This window comes from Onychostoma macrolepis, chromosome 02 (assembly GCF_012432095.1).
Source record: "Onychostoma macrolepis isolate SWU-2019 chromosome 02, ASM1243209v1, whole genome shotgun sequence".
Classification (NCBI taxonomy): domain Eukaryota; kingdom Metazoa; phylum Chordata; class Actinopteri; order Cypriniformes; family Cyprinidae; genus Onychostoma; species Onychostoma macrolepis.
Genome location: NC_081156.1, coordinates 13,652,367 through 13,667,630, shown reverse-complemented (window position 1 = coordinate 13,667,630; position 15,264 = coordinate 13,652,367). Strand labels below are relative to the sequence as shown.

Genomic DNA, 15,264 nt, shown 5'->3' with positions numbered 1-15,264 from the left:
GAGATGTTCCTTCATCCATGCCGAGATGTTTGCCAGGCAGCCTGAGATCCATGCAGCTACTATTAGATTGTCTGGTTAAAATGAACGATGGAGCTGTGTGTCATCAGCATAGCAATGTTAGGAGAAACCATTTGCTTGGTGGTGGTTGAGGAGATTCCCACTTCCATGTAAAGCGTTTTGAGTACTCAGAAAAGCGCTACATAAATGTAACGATTTAATTAATTAATTAAAACAATCTTTTATTGTACTATTGAATAAAATATTAGTTAATTATCAAAGAAAGAAAAAATTAATAGACTTACTATGGACTATTGTAAATGCTGTGATACTGTGATGCTCAGATACTGTTATTTCCTTCTCACATTGCTGATTTCACCATCAACTGAACAGTTTATGTTGTTGTATTGTATCATTGTAATCCTTGACCATCAAAACATAGGGGTAGACATCACCTTTTCTGTGTTATCATGTTTGGTTCAGGAGATATGACACAAAATACATAATTTGGTTATGGCGGAAAGTAAAATGGTCGCCATGGCAACCATGAGGTGTTTTTGCGATGGCTCCATTTCTGAAAATGTTCAGGGCCCTAAACTGTACAATTGTGCAAAGTTTCATGCTTTTATGTAAAAGTGAACATATCACCTCAAATTTTGCACATATCACCTGAACCATATACTTAATTGAAGGCTTGTGTCAGTGGCCAAATGATTAAAAATGTGTGCGTGATATTATGTACCATATATATTAATCTATCAATTCTGTACCATAATTCATTTTAAGTTTGAAATTTACAATCTGTTTTTCTGCTCTGGGTCAGTTGGGGTAATAACATTAAATGCTTTCATTGGAACACAGCACACAAATACTCAATTAACACAGGCTCGCATGATGAACGCCCTAACATCCTAGTTCAAACCATTGGCCCGCTCACAGAGACACAATATTGGATTGCCCCCTTGGCTTTATGAGGCAGGACCTCATTAGCGACCAGTCTAACATGACCTTTATGTTGAAGTGTCTGTGATGCACACTTCTATGGCGGTAGTCTAATCAACAGGGATTAATAGAGAGCAGCTTTGGAAATTACTGCTGTAGTCCAGTGCAGCTGATGGAGATGTCAGCTATTCTAATGAGACCACTGCACTGTCTTTCCCCCTCTAACAGAGACTATACGTGGAATGGGATATAATCTACATTGATTTTTCAATGGCCACCTTCAACACTGGTCACTCTATCCCCAAGTGTTAAGAGAAGAGAGAGCGTATTGATCATGATAAGGCAGCTGTTTTTGGACAGGGAGCCACTGCAGGAGAATCCAGTGGAAGGTCTGGCCCTCTTTGTCACATTTAGCCACTCAGTTTTGTCTATATCAGGGTATGTAAGTGTTGTAATGTGGTGGAGGAAGAAATCAATGATAGTGTGTGTGCAGGTAGTAATTCACTTCTCTTCCTTACATGCACACAGAGAGGAGACCAATCATTTAGTAACATGTAGACTTACAATAGTTAAGCTAAAAATGAATTCTATCTTCCTCGTGTTGTTCTTAAATCCTTATGTATTTTCTGTGGGGCTATGTTGCTAAATGACAGGGGGATTGGGTGGGGGGGGGGGGGGTGAGTTGAATCGTGAATTTAAGAACTGACTCCATTTCATGAGTGAACTTTAATTCAATTTACCACAGCCAAGAGGAAGACAAATTGGAGTTTTAATTGGATTCAAAAAAGAGAATTTACTTAATAACAATTCTGAGAAATATAGCAGGTACTGGCATTCTGGGAGATTAAGTCTTTCATCTTGGTCCATAAATTGGCTTAATAAAAATAAATTCAGTATACAGTTATATTCACCTTATTTTTCAATGTAGATGAAAGCAATTTCTTGTGAGTGCGTGAGACTTCCAATGAATTAGTCGCTATAACTAAAAGAATAACAAAGTGCAGGAAACGTTTACTGTTTAAACAGTATTAACCCGTTTGGGCTACAAACCAGTGTGTTTATGATTACAATAATAAATAAAATAATATGATATCAAATACCAATTTGCAACATCAAGCAGCATATCAGACAGCTAAAATAACTTAAATATATAAAATATTCTGCTTGCTACCACATTTCAGTTTCAGAAAAAAAAACAATTCTGAATTGCGCACAATTACAGTATATGAAGTAAGAGAAGGAATGTGACAATGTGATTGAAAGCCTCTGATTAATATTAATTGTTTTTATATTGCAAGAATTGTGTAAAGATTCTTCAAAAATGTATATTTTGTGCTTCATGGAAACCAGTATATGGGTTTGGAGTGACATGAATAGCAGTAAATGAATTTTCCTTTAAAGATGTGTTTATTCTGCCTGACTTTGCTCAGCACAGCATAAGATCCAATCTCCCTGTGAACATTCCTGGACTAAACAAACAAGGGAAATACATTTTGATCCAACAACGCAGAGTAGATAATTAATTTGATGAGAGGAAGCATCACAATCTGTCAGTTCTTCCACTGACAGCAGCGATGGGGATAAAATTATTCCACAAACAAAGCTGAATATTTTGTCCCAAGAGCCTTTAGATGTTATGCATCTTTTGTAATTGCATTCCGCCACTGTTTGTGCCTGAAACAAAACAAGATTTATGACAATTGCAGCCGATCAAACATGTATACAAGATGGAAATTAATGGCCGTCTCCTCAAAGTTCATGGCTGATTGTCATTTGTGCTGTGGCTCAGAGGTGTGCAGAATGTTAATGAAAAAGTTGATCTGAAACACAGTGGCTCAGCGGTGCAGAGCAGACACAGACGCATGAAAAATGCATGGAGCTCCGTGTGTACCTCCAACTTCACTCATCGGAATTCCACTCCCATTCCAACTGGCCAACAAGCAAGAATATCAATTATATTAGCAATTTGGGTGGTAGTGAGCTAGTGGGTAACCGTTGAGCAGCTCTCATGAGGCACACCGCTTTGAAAGCAGGTGATGGCCATTCAAAGCGTCGTATTCAGCAGTCAAGTCAGGAAAACGTCCAATTTACTGCATTAATGGAGGCTGAAGTGTTTTCACCAAAGAATATGTTCATTAACATTGTGATTCATGTGGACAATCAAACATCTCAGTGTGGGTTCACCTCAAATGAGTGCCACTGTCTAATGGGAAACCCGTTACTATTAGCGTACTGCATAATTAACACATCCGGTCTCTCTGTGTGTATTTCAGGAAAACCCATATATGTGTAATAACGAATGCGACGCTGATACCGAAGAGCTGGCCCACCCGCCCGAGCTCATGTTTGACTCTGAAGGACGAAACCCAACCACGTTCTGGCAGTCGACCTCCTGGAAGAAATACCCCAAGCCCCTTCAGGTCAACATCACGCTGTCCTGGAACAAAACAATAGAACTCACAGATGACATTGTCCTCACCTTTGAGTCTGGCCGACCCGAGCAGTTGGTCTTGGAGAAGTCGCTAGATTACGGTCATACGTGGCAGCCGTATCAGTTTTACGCATCTGACTGTTTGGATGCCTTTACTATGGAGCCAAAAGCAGTACATCAGCTGACCCCAAGCACAATGCTAGAAATCATCTGCACTGAGGCCTATTCAACAGGCTATGTGTGGAAGTACGATAAGACTGTGCGCTTCGAGATCAAAGACCGCTTCGCCCTTCTTGCTGGCCCGAGACTGCACAATATGGCTTCTCTGTATGGGCAGCTGGACACCACCAAGAACCTAAGGGATTTCTTCACCCTCACTGACCTTCGCATAAGACTTCTTCGGCCTGCCACCGGAGCCACAATGGTGGATGAGAACAACCTTTCTAGATACTTCTATGCCATCTCGGACATTAAAGTGCAGGGCAGGTAAGTTTTAAAAATTTTGCATAATTACTTCTGAAAATAAAAACATTAGTATATAAATAAAATGCCAATAAAATGCCCATTAAAAACATATTGAGGTGGAATAATTGTTCAGTATAGGCTCATTGGAAGAGCGTGCCTCTTACCTAAATATTTGCACAACTTACTTACTATACATACATACATACATACATACAATTCACTGCAATGCAATTATGATTACAGGGCAAAAAAATAATTATTGGTCACACTTTAATTTAAGGTCCAATTCTCACTATTGACAAACCATTAGTTACGACATTCGCCTCAAAAAACTCCTAACTTGCGGCTTATTAATAGTTATTAATGTGGTTGTTAAGTTTAGGTATTGGGTAGGATTAGGGATGTAGAATATGGTCAGGTAGAATATGTGCTTTTATAAGTACTAATAAACAGCCAATATGTTAATAATAGGCATACTAATAAGCAACTAGTTAATAGTGAGAATTGCTCCATACAAGAGTTTTACCAAATTATTTTCATGTGGTTTCTTGCAAAATGCAGTTATAATCTCAAAATACTTTTACATGATTTTCATGATTTTACATTAATTAAATCATGCATTTTCCTGTTTGCATAACATAACTAGCTTCATATGTATGGCTTTTCTGACATAGTAAACTTCCTAGGTAGCTCACCTGGAACAGCGTTGTACTTGTGGTGCAGAGTGCTCAGGTACGAATCCTGTGAAATCAGTCACGATAAAAGAGCTCAAAGACTTGAAGTGAAGTCAGAAGACAGAAGTGTTTTTTTATCTCATGCCTGCTTTTTATTAACACTGCTTTCATTAACACATTGGTTTGGGTTTAAGGTAGGGTTTAGTGTAGGTGGTAAGTAATTTTCAAATGCCATAGAGCATTAAAAACAATCAACGCAATAAAATGTTGTGACGTGAATATCACAAAACATGCAAGATGCCGCATAATATCATTTGCCAGAAATATTTGATAATGTAACTACTTAAGGGTTACAATTACTTCAGGGGCAAAATTTATACAATGAACCCAGCATAGATTCTGTCAAATGTTACTTAAAACTAAAAATGTTAATAATAAAATTATTTTATATTAAAAAAATAACTAGATGGAAACATAAAATGTGCATTAAATGATTATATGCACAATTGAGATGAATATTTCGTAATGACAATGATATAATGACAATGCCAAAAGTAGGATCTGCAAAGGATCTACTTAACTTTTTTTTTTTTTTGTTCTTTTTTTTTTTTTTGGAAAGCTCAGTTGTGTGTTCTCAAACTTTCAGGATTGCCAAGTTTTATGCATGTAGGCCCAGCCCAGCTTTTGCAAGGCTCCACATGGTGTCAATGACAGAATACGCATAATGAGTGACCACTCATATTCTTCTCTAAAATTAGAAGTCAAGCCGGATGGAGGGACATTGCAATGGGCAATAAAGAATAAAATGGACCTCAAAGGTCTCATTTAGAGCAAAAAAAAAAGTGCAGCATGACTTCGCAATGTCTTCACAAGTCAAATGATGGCACAATAGAAACAAAAACACAGCAGCTGCTCTCCAAATTGGGCCGGAATGTCTCATAAGCAGTTGGTTTATGTGAGAATAACTTGGTTCATAATGACGCATTTGATAGGTCCCCTGTGAATCTAAATGCACAGCTCTAAATTAGGATTCAAAGGACTGCAGTGGTAGATTAGGGCAATTACAGAGTGAGCTAATTGGAAAGAGACTAATCTACTAATTAAGACCATTTACTGCTGATTAAATAATAACCACTGGGGACGCATCACCATGCAAGTGTGCCTGTTGGGCGACATTAATATGACTTTGCATCTGTAATGATTACTGAGGGTATTTTATGTAGATGGTGGTGCATGGTTTTTGATCCTTCATATTGTATTCCTTTAGACTTTAAAGCACACATTTTCATTTGAAGACCCATTGCACAATATTTCAAACTGATTTTATAGTTCAAAGGAAGTTGTACACATGCACGCCCCAGTAGACAGTACTCCTCTTGTGTCAGGAATTGTTTGCTTATTGAGTTGAATGAGCCGACAAATCTTAAGTTAGGCTTGGGAAATCATGCACATGGTCCATCACTGAGGCATAAACAAACAAAATAAGGAAAAGAAAATGTTTGACATTTGGCAAATTGTTTTACCTGATGCAAACATTTTCACTTTTGTTTCAACAACACAATATTACAAAATATCCTAGAGTGCATTTACTATTTTCATTTACTGAATTTACTACATTTACAAAACATTTACCTTTTAAAAGGACAAATTCTGTCATCATTTATTCAGCCTCATTTTGTTCCAAACCTGTATGTCCAAATTCATTAACAAAATTTCCCCAAAAAAGAGAACAGTCAATTCTAAATATGATTTTGCAATTAATTCTAAATATGTTTGTGTAAAAAGACACTGAACGTGCACATCTAAAATGAGTTTGTCAGCACCCCTAATGTTCACTTTTGGAACTTATAATAGAGCAAAGAGATAAGTGGGCTGCTCTATGTCTTAATGAAGGCACGAGGGGATGCTGTTGTTTGGCTTTGATGTGTTGAGAGTCTGCAAGAGGGAGGTGTGGAGGTGGCAGTGCTTGATGTTGGGAAGGACCTCCACCTATAGTCTCCTTATGAACTACGGCTTTCACACAGTCTAGACTAAATTATCCTCGCAGGCAGTCTTAGGTTCATTAAAAGCTACAATTGAGTCCTCATACAAAATAAATAAATAAATAAATAATAATACTGCTTTCTGTTTTCAAAAAAAAAAAAAGGCTATAATTGTGATGCATCAATTAAAATTTACTGGCAACCGTCTTCTATGAAAAAAAAATGAAATTCTTTGATCTTCTTTTTTAATAATGTAAGGAGAAAGTCTTTACATTGTTTATAATGGAGAAAATTATCTTTTCAGATGAAGAAAAACTACTTTAGGTAATAGAAAGGAAGGAAAAGTAATGTATGTTTCAGGAAGCAACTTTTGTTTACGATTAAAGTGTTAAATCTGAGGTCTCTGCTTCTTTGCAGTCACCATATTTTGCCATTTATGAGTTCCTGAGGCAAATCAGAGGTGAATACAGGTACATCCAATAACTTCTCCTGCCTGTGGGTTTTCAATTCAATTTAATCCCAAAAATCTCTGACACAGAGAAGAATATTACAGTGGAGGTCTTTTGACCAGGGTTGTGTAGTTATTCACTTGGATGGGGTTAGTAGTGTTGAAGGAAGCAATGCCTCAGAAGTCCCCAGCACTCCGAAGAGCTTAGAAAGGTATGATTTCTAATAAGATCTGCATCTTCATAATAATGTTATGCTGTAAATTAATTAGATGTTTTTCATTTACATTCTAATGGTAGATTGATGAAACTGCAGTCATGTCCTTCAAACATTTTAAAACTAAGATTGAGTGTGTTTTCAACACTGAGAATGAAAAATAAGGCTCATTAAAAAAACCCTGATAACAAGAAAACCAGGTCTGAAATCATCAGGTTGTTCTCCAGTTTCTCTATCAAAACATAAATGGACCTGTACATGCTAATTAACATGCAAAGCTAAACTGTGAAAATGAACAAAAATGTATATGTGCTAAACACATTTTGCTATTGACCTTAACTTACATTTAGCATTTATATAACTTTGTACAAAGTGATGTTGCTAAACTTAATCATGCAAACAAAAGTTGTCTTTATTTACATCTACTCACTGCTTGTTTGTTAATTTACTTCAAACTACATTGTTGCCTAGAACTATATATATAGCATATCTATAGTATACCCAACTTTATCCACATATACATGGTGCACTCATGTAATATAGCAATATAGCAAATCTACACTGAACAAAATTATAAACAGAACACTTTTGTTTTTGCCCCCATTTTTCATGAGCTGAACTCAAAGATCTAAGACTTTTTCTATGTACACAAAAGGCCTATTTCTCTCAAATATTGTTCATAAATCTGTCTAAATCTGTGTTAGTGAGCACTTCTCCTTTGCCGAGATACTCCAGCCACCTCACAGGTGTGGCATATCAAGATGCTTATTAGACAGCACGATTATTGCACAGGTGTGCCTTAGGCTGGCCACAATAAAAGGCCACTCTAAAATGTGCAGTTTTATCACACAGCACAATGCCACAGATGTCGCAAGTTTTGAGGGAGCGTGCAATTGGCATGCTGACTGCAGGAATGTCCACCAGAGCTGTTGCCCGTGAATTGAATGTTCATTTCTCTACCATAAGCCGTCTCCAAAGTCGTTTCAGAGAATTTGGCAGTACATCCAACCGACCTCACAACCGCAGACCACACCAGCCCAGGACCTCCACATGCATCGTCTGAGACCAGCCACCCGGACAGCTACTGCAACAATCGGTTTGCATAACCAAAGAATTTCTGCACAAACTGTCAGAAACCGTCTCAGGAAAGCTCATCTGCATGCTCGTCGTCCTCATCGGGGTCTTGACCTGACTGCAGTTCATCATCGTATCCGACTTGAGTGGGCAAATGCTCACATTCGATGGCGTCTGGCACTTTGGAGAGGTGTTCTCTTCGCGGATGAATCCCAGTATTCACTGTACAGGGCAGATGGCAGACAGCATGTATAGCGTCGTGTGGGTGAGCGGTTTGCTGATGTCAACATTGTGGATCGAGTGGCCCATGGTGGCGGTGGGGTTATGGTATGGGCAGGCGTATGTTATGGACAACGAACACAGGTGCATTTTATTGATGGCATTTTGAATGTACACAATTCCTGGAAGCTGAAAACATCCCAGTTCTTGCATGGCCAGCATACTCACCGGACATGTCACCCATTGAGCATGTTTGGGATGCTCTGGATCGGCGTATACGACAGCGTGTTCCAGTTCCTGCCAATATCCAGCAACTTCGCACAGCCATTGAAGAGGAGTGGACCAACATTTCACAGGCCACAATCAACAACCTGATCATCTCTATGCGAAGGAGATGTGTTGCACTGCGTGAGGCAAATGGTGGTCACACCAGATACTGACTGGTTTTCGGACAGTAATACAGTAAAACTGCACATTTTAGATTGGCCATTTATTGTGGCCAGCCTAAGGCACACCTGTGCAATAATCATGCTGTCTAATCAGCATCCTGATATGCCACACCTGTGAGGTGGCTGGAGTATCTCGGCAAAGGAGAAGTGCTCACTAACACAGATTTAGACAGATTTGTGAACAGTATTTGAGAGAAATAGGCCTTTTGTGTACATAGAAAAAGTCTTAGATCTTTGAGTTCAGCTCATGAAAAATGGGGGCAAAAATAAAAGTGTTGCGTTTATAATTTTGTTAAGTGTATATATACATTATAGCAAATCTTCAATTCTTGATTTTTTATGTTGTTGCAAAATATAAGCAATATTATCACCCAACTCCTTTATAAAGTTGGATATACACATGTAGAATAATATATGTTATATAGCAAATTCTTGATTGCTTATACAGTTGCAAAATGTAAACTTTATCATCGCCCAAATCTATTATACTAAAATTAGTCTAATTCCGCAATCCCATAAAAGCGCAGATGGGAGTGGAAAGTTCTGTGGGTGATCTACTGACAATGCACAATAATCAGGAGCAACCTACTAACAACACAGCCGCAAAATGGGTTAATACATGCTTTTTGGGGCATTATGTAATGGCACAAAAACAGACTAGCACATGGCCCAATGTGCATTATGAAAAGTGCTGCAGAAATAAATTTTACTTGTCTTGACAAAGCTGTCATACTTCTAGACTTCGAATATGCATGAGTTGTATGAACCACTTTTGTGATATTTTGATTCCTTTTTGAAGTTTAAAAAACCGTCTTCTTTATTGTAAGTCCATATAGAAAAGAGCAACCAGAACATTCTTCAGAATTAACCTTCTGTTTTCCATAAAACAAAGAAAGTCATACAGGTTTGGAATGACATGGGGGTCAATAAATGATGGAAGAACTTTCATCTGTAGGTGAATTATCCATATATTGACTGCTGTTAACTAGATTTTTAACAGCTAAATGAGAACAGGCCATGCAAGGACTCATGATCTAAAAACTGCCTTCAAGATCCCTTTCCATAGCACTCCACTTTTAGGATTATCTCACATTCAATAAAATATATTTTTAGGCCATTGCAACTTTTTCATCCCAATTTAAATATGCATGATCTGAGGAGAGATTATTCAGATGAAACAGTCCAAAGGAAAAATCTCTAAAAAAGCTGCATCATTTTGGCTGTTTCAGTCCCAGCAGACTCTCACGTTGTAATACTAAAATAAATGCTTCATACGTCAAAGAGTGCCAACTTACAGCATCTCGCACAAAGATCTAGTCGTTCAACCCATTCTGTTATCCTCATTTTTCACTCATGTGATTTATGTTCCTTGAACTCATACTGATGCAAAACCACAGCGGATATGAAAACATTTCAGAAACGTTTTTTCAGAAACTATCAACAATCACAGAGTTTCTCAATTTAATTCATAAAAACTGAATTACTTTTATATTGAATGTAATATTTCATTCAGAAGGTGTCAGTCGATGATAACATGCCCTCGTGAACTCTTCGGAGTGCAATTCAGAATGGCAATTCAGATTGTTAAACGGCAAATTGCTCTATTCGCATGAGGCTTGATTTGAAAGTCATAGACTGAGCCTTTGAGTACAGATGTTTGTCACAACTGACCATGTTCCCTGCCAATCATTTCTGATTCACATCTAAGATATTTAATTATGCCTAATGAGAAGCTTTGCTGCAGTCATCAATAATAAACGAGCAAGTGGAAAAAAATAACATCAACATAAACTCTCCCTTGAGGCACTGCAGTAAACTTGAATATCAACACATTTTGCATTCTCAAAAATAACACTACATTATTCATTTATCCCAGCTGCTTTGGAGCCAACATTATGCACGTTTTCTTTTATAACAGAACTTACGTGAATATAAACACAGACGCATATGCTGATCAAATTAGATTGAAAAGCACAGTAATGTCAATTATTTCTATTATATTTACGCACCATTTAATTCCCCATTTTCCAGAAACCGTTCCGCGCTATACTTATCAATAATCATAGCACTTTATCACATATTCCACATATGCTGTGTCCCCACTTCACTGTTTATCCAAACAGCTTTGAAGATGAGGCAGAGGTTGTGTTTGATCAAAGCGGGGATGGGACAGAGTCCCTTATTAGCATAATATTCATGCAGATCAGAGTAAATGCTCCATAATAGGGCCTGTCGTTGAAACAAATTGCAGGCGTAGCTCTCAGCAATGCCAACCAGAGTGCCACAAATTCAAATCGGATTTGGCCGCGGTGGAATAATCGGAGTAGGCGAATTACGCTGTGATGAATTCCTAATATTTCCCCAGAAATCTGGAGAGCCCCTCCAGGGTCGACTACATTTTGAGGTGAGACACAAACAATTTGCCTGAGATGTATTACATTCCACCCAGACGAGTGAGGAAATTGGCCACCGCGCAGAGTCAGTCAGTCCTAATAGGAATCCTCATTTCAACAGCATCACAATGGCAAATTATGTGGCTATGACTTTTAGCATCATTATTGAAGTTTCAATACACCCAAGCCACAAGGCATGTCAAAATACAATTGTGAGACTTGCGCATTGCTGCTTATAGTATCATGTAAAACTGAATAAAACGGAATAACATAGGCTAGGCTTAAAGTATTTCACTGGAGCTGCTGTTATATTGTGGGAAATAGCTAGACATAGTAGCTGACCTCAGATTTGTGTTCATGGTCATATACAGTATTATGATTACACTTTTTTTTTTTAGGACAAAATCCTGTAAATTTAATTTAAATTGTTTTTTTTGTTTTTTTTTGGTTTGTTTTTTTGAGGAACATATTACAGGATTTTTCTACATATAGTGGACTTCAACAGGGACCAACAGGGATGAAGGTCCAAATTGCATTTTCAATGCAGCTTCAAAGGGCTCTGCATGATCCCAGCTGAGGAATAAGTGTCTTATCTAGTGAAACGATCGGTCATTTAAAAAAAAAAAATTAAATAATTACAGATTTATATACTTTTTAACTACAAATGCTATTCTTGCACTGCGATGTGCGTCCACGACTTCACGCATTACGTAATCACATTGGAAAGGTTAAGATTTTTCCTAGTGGAAGAAATCTTTTAAGTTTCAAAAGTTTTAAACACCCAGGATACGCACTCAACTGGACAATTTTAAACAATAAACTTACACAAAAATATACAGAGTTCTGGCATGAAACTCTAGATGGCACAGTCCGATAGGTCTAACTCAATCTGACCTAACGACATCATTATCACATGGCACAGCTGATTGGTTCTGTGCTGTATTGGTAGCCAATAAGCTCACTGCTCAACATTCAAATATATGACTAGCATGGCCGCGGGAACTAGGGGTGCTGAGGGTGCTGCAGCACCCCCCGCCGCAGGGCCGGGCCTGAGATTTTCCTTGTGCCCCTCGATCATCCCCAATATACTTGATTTTTGTGATAGTTTTGTGATTATATTAAACTGACCAGAAATATGCGGCTGTATTTTTCTTGCGCGCCTTACGCCGCGCGTCCCGCGTCCCTACATCTGCCTCTCACTGACAGAATTTCATGTGAAATGTTCATGCGATTAAATTTAGATTCCAACTTGTAAAAACTATTTACGTCTTTTTCCTTTTTATGAGCCGTCTTCCGAAGCTTTCTCGCTTCTCAAGACGGCCACCGACAATCACCTAAGCACAGCTCTTTAATTGCACTCTAGTCTCTGGTCAAACGCGCTCAAACCACTGTAGCCTAATCTTAACCACGCAAAGCATAACATTTTAGGCAAGTAGCCTACCATATTATGTCATAAAATATTTTAATAAGATTGAATTTGTATTTCACCTGATCGCATGTTTAATAAAAAGACATTTTAAGTTGAATTGTAAGCCGCATGTCCACGATTATTCAAACAACAAACAAATTAGCGAGACAAGAACATTTGCATGATCAAAGAATATCACTGAATTCAGTCTAGCATGAGTCTTTTTTTTTTAGAGCACTCTAAAAAAAAGCTCCAGTTAGGCTATAATACCTAATAATATAATAAGTGAAGCTGTCTGCAGTGTATGATTAATTAATCTCTTATTTACATCGCATGTACATCTGCAAGTGCACTGACCAACTTTGGCATATCAACGATGTTAATATTTAGTAAAATCCCCTTAGATAATAGAAATATTTAAGAAATTATTAAAGAAATTATATAACTAAAATTGCAAAAGCACAAATATATATTGGTTTGCATATAACTCTTCATTCATTTGTATGAGTTTAGGCTGTTTAATATTGGGATTTTGTCTAAAATCCCCCACCGTGGCCCCGCCCTGCAACATCAAGCCCCGCCCCCCAGCACCCCCCAGATAAAATATGTTCCCGCGGCTATGATGACTAGTGCTTGCTGTAGCAGTTTGCAGCGTGCTTCAGAAACCCTCCACCTTCCACAGGCTCCACCTGTATAGCAGCAGTATTTCTTAGTTGCTCATAGCAGCATGTTGTGGATGTATTGGCAGTAGCAAGTCTTGGTACTTGTTCTGCCGCAGCAGCAGCAGTGTTGCAGATCTATTCCGCCAAGACCAAATACATTAACATTGTCATGTACATTACCATGCCAATCCTTCTGAGATTTGTCATGACAGAAATATAAATGTGTCATTCAACATACAAATTTTGAACGGTTCTCCTTCTCTATACTTGTAAACACTGGGTCGGTACTTCCGCCTACGTGGAATGCAGAGCTAGTGCAAGATGAGCATTTGTGGTTAAAAGTCCCTGTTCAAGTCCACCATATGGAGAACAATTCTGGAATGTTTTCCTCAAAAACCTTTTCTTTTCGAGTTATGAGTAAATTATCAAAGCATTTTTATTCTGCAGTGAACTTATGCTTTAAGTCAGTTTTACTCTGACTAAAATGACATTGTGCATATTTATAAATTTGCTAATTTAGTTGCTAGAGCAAAAAAAATTAAATTGAAAGAGATCATTTTACCCCCACTGTTGACGTAAGATAACCTCCCTACCTGGGCCAAGAAGCCCCAGGCAAAATTTTTACATGAATGTATAAATTACATATATATAGTGTTGTTAATGTAAGATACTAAATCAATTATTCTATTTAATACTGTATTTTGACAATTTTGTCATTATTAATTGAATAATCAATGGCAGGTACATTTACTCTGTAATATACAGAAATATAAATATTTACATATGAAGAGTTCAGATGCAAAAGCCCCTAAGTGCTGTTTGAAATTTTCTTCTAAAATGAGCATTTTTATCAGGCTCATATGTGTAGGTTCAGTAATTTCACTTTAATGGCAATGAATAGGATCTTTTCATTGCCATTTAAGTGCAATAATTGAACATAGACATAGGAGCCTTATAAAAATGCTCATTTTAGAAGAAAGTTTCAAACGGCACTTAGTGTCACGGTGCACACAGCGGGGAGGAACGAGGAACATGAGACAAGGAGGAAACTCAAATTAACCATCTTTAATCCAGACGAGGCAGGGCAATACAAGGCAGGGCAGACACACAGGAACACCGGGAGTAATGAGTAGACCAGACGAAAACTAACTAAACAGGCAGGAACTAAATACACAGGATAATTAAACACAGCTGAACAGAATCTAAACAAATCAAACTAAATTAGGACAGGAACGGGATGGACCAAATATGGGAATAGAGGAGGAAACGCACAAGACAGGACTGACATAACTCCCCCCTCCCAGAAGGCGCGATCCGTGACGTAACGGTACCACATACAGTTCGGAGCGCCATGGCAGTGCAGGGAGCTCAGGAGGCCATGGTAGGGCAGGGAGCCCATGAGGCTATGGTGGATCAGGGATCTTAGGGGGCCATGGTGGTGCAAAGGAGCTCTGGAGGCCATGGCAGGTGGTCTTTATGGCCGTGACCTCAGCCAGAACCCTACTACCCCCCCAAAAAAATTCCTTGGGGGAATTTACGGGCTCCGGGGCCCTCCGTGGGCTAGGCTCAGAACTGGGCTGGACGTGGAGTCAGGGGCCCTCACAGGGTAAACTCAGGAACCGCTTCCATTTCCGTGACAGGAGAGGCAGGCGGGCTTGGGTTAGCCACAGCCGGCAGGCTAAATAGACAAACGGCCGGCAGACTTGACTGACGAGCGGCCAGTGGACTTGCAGCGCTCGTGGTGATCCCGCCGAACTCCCACGCATTATCTGCAGGCTATGGCGGAAGGACGAGTGGCGACTTCCATGCCGCGGGGAAATCAAACAGGAACAAAAAAAAAAAAAAAAACTTTCAAAAAACGGAAAACAACACGGTGAAAAGGGGGCGCCACTTATTTCGGTTTAG

The 15,264-nt window shown here is 38.6% G+C and overlaps 1 protein-coding gene across 2 annotated transcripts in view; it reads left to right on the top strand.

The window, feature by feature from the left end:
- LOC131529479 (netrin-G1) overlaps positions 1 to 15,264 on the top strand; it is an 82,894-nt gene that overhangs the window by 46,063 nt on the left and 21,567 nt on the right. For both annotated transcript variants that reach the window (XM_058759260.1, XM_058759268.1), the window contains exon 3: positions 3,213 to 3,856. In XM_058759260.1, coding sequence (XP_058615243.1) covers positions 3,213 to 3,856 — 644 coding nt within the window. The remainder of the gene's footprint in view (positions 1 to 3,212; positions 3,857 to 15,264) is intronic.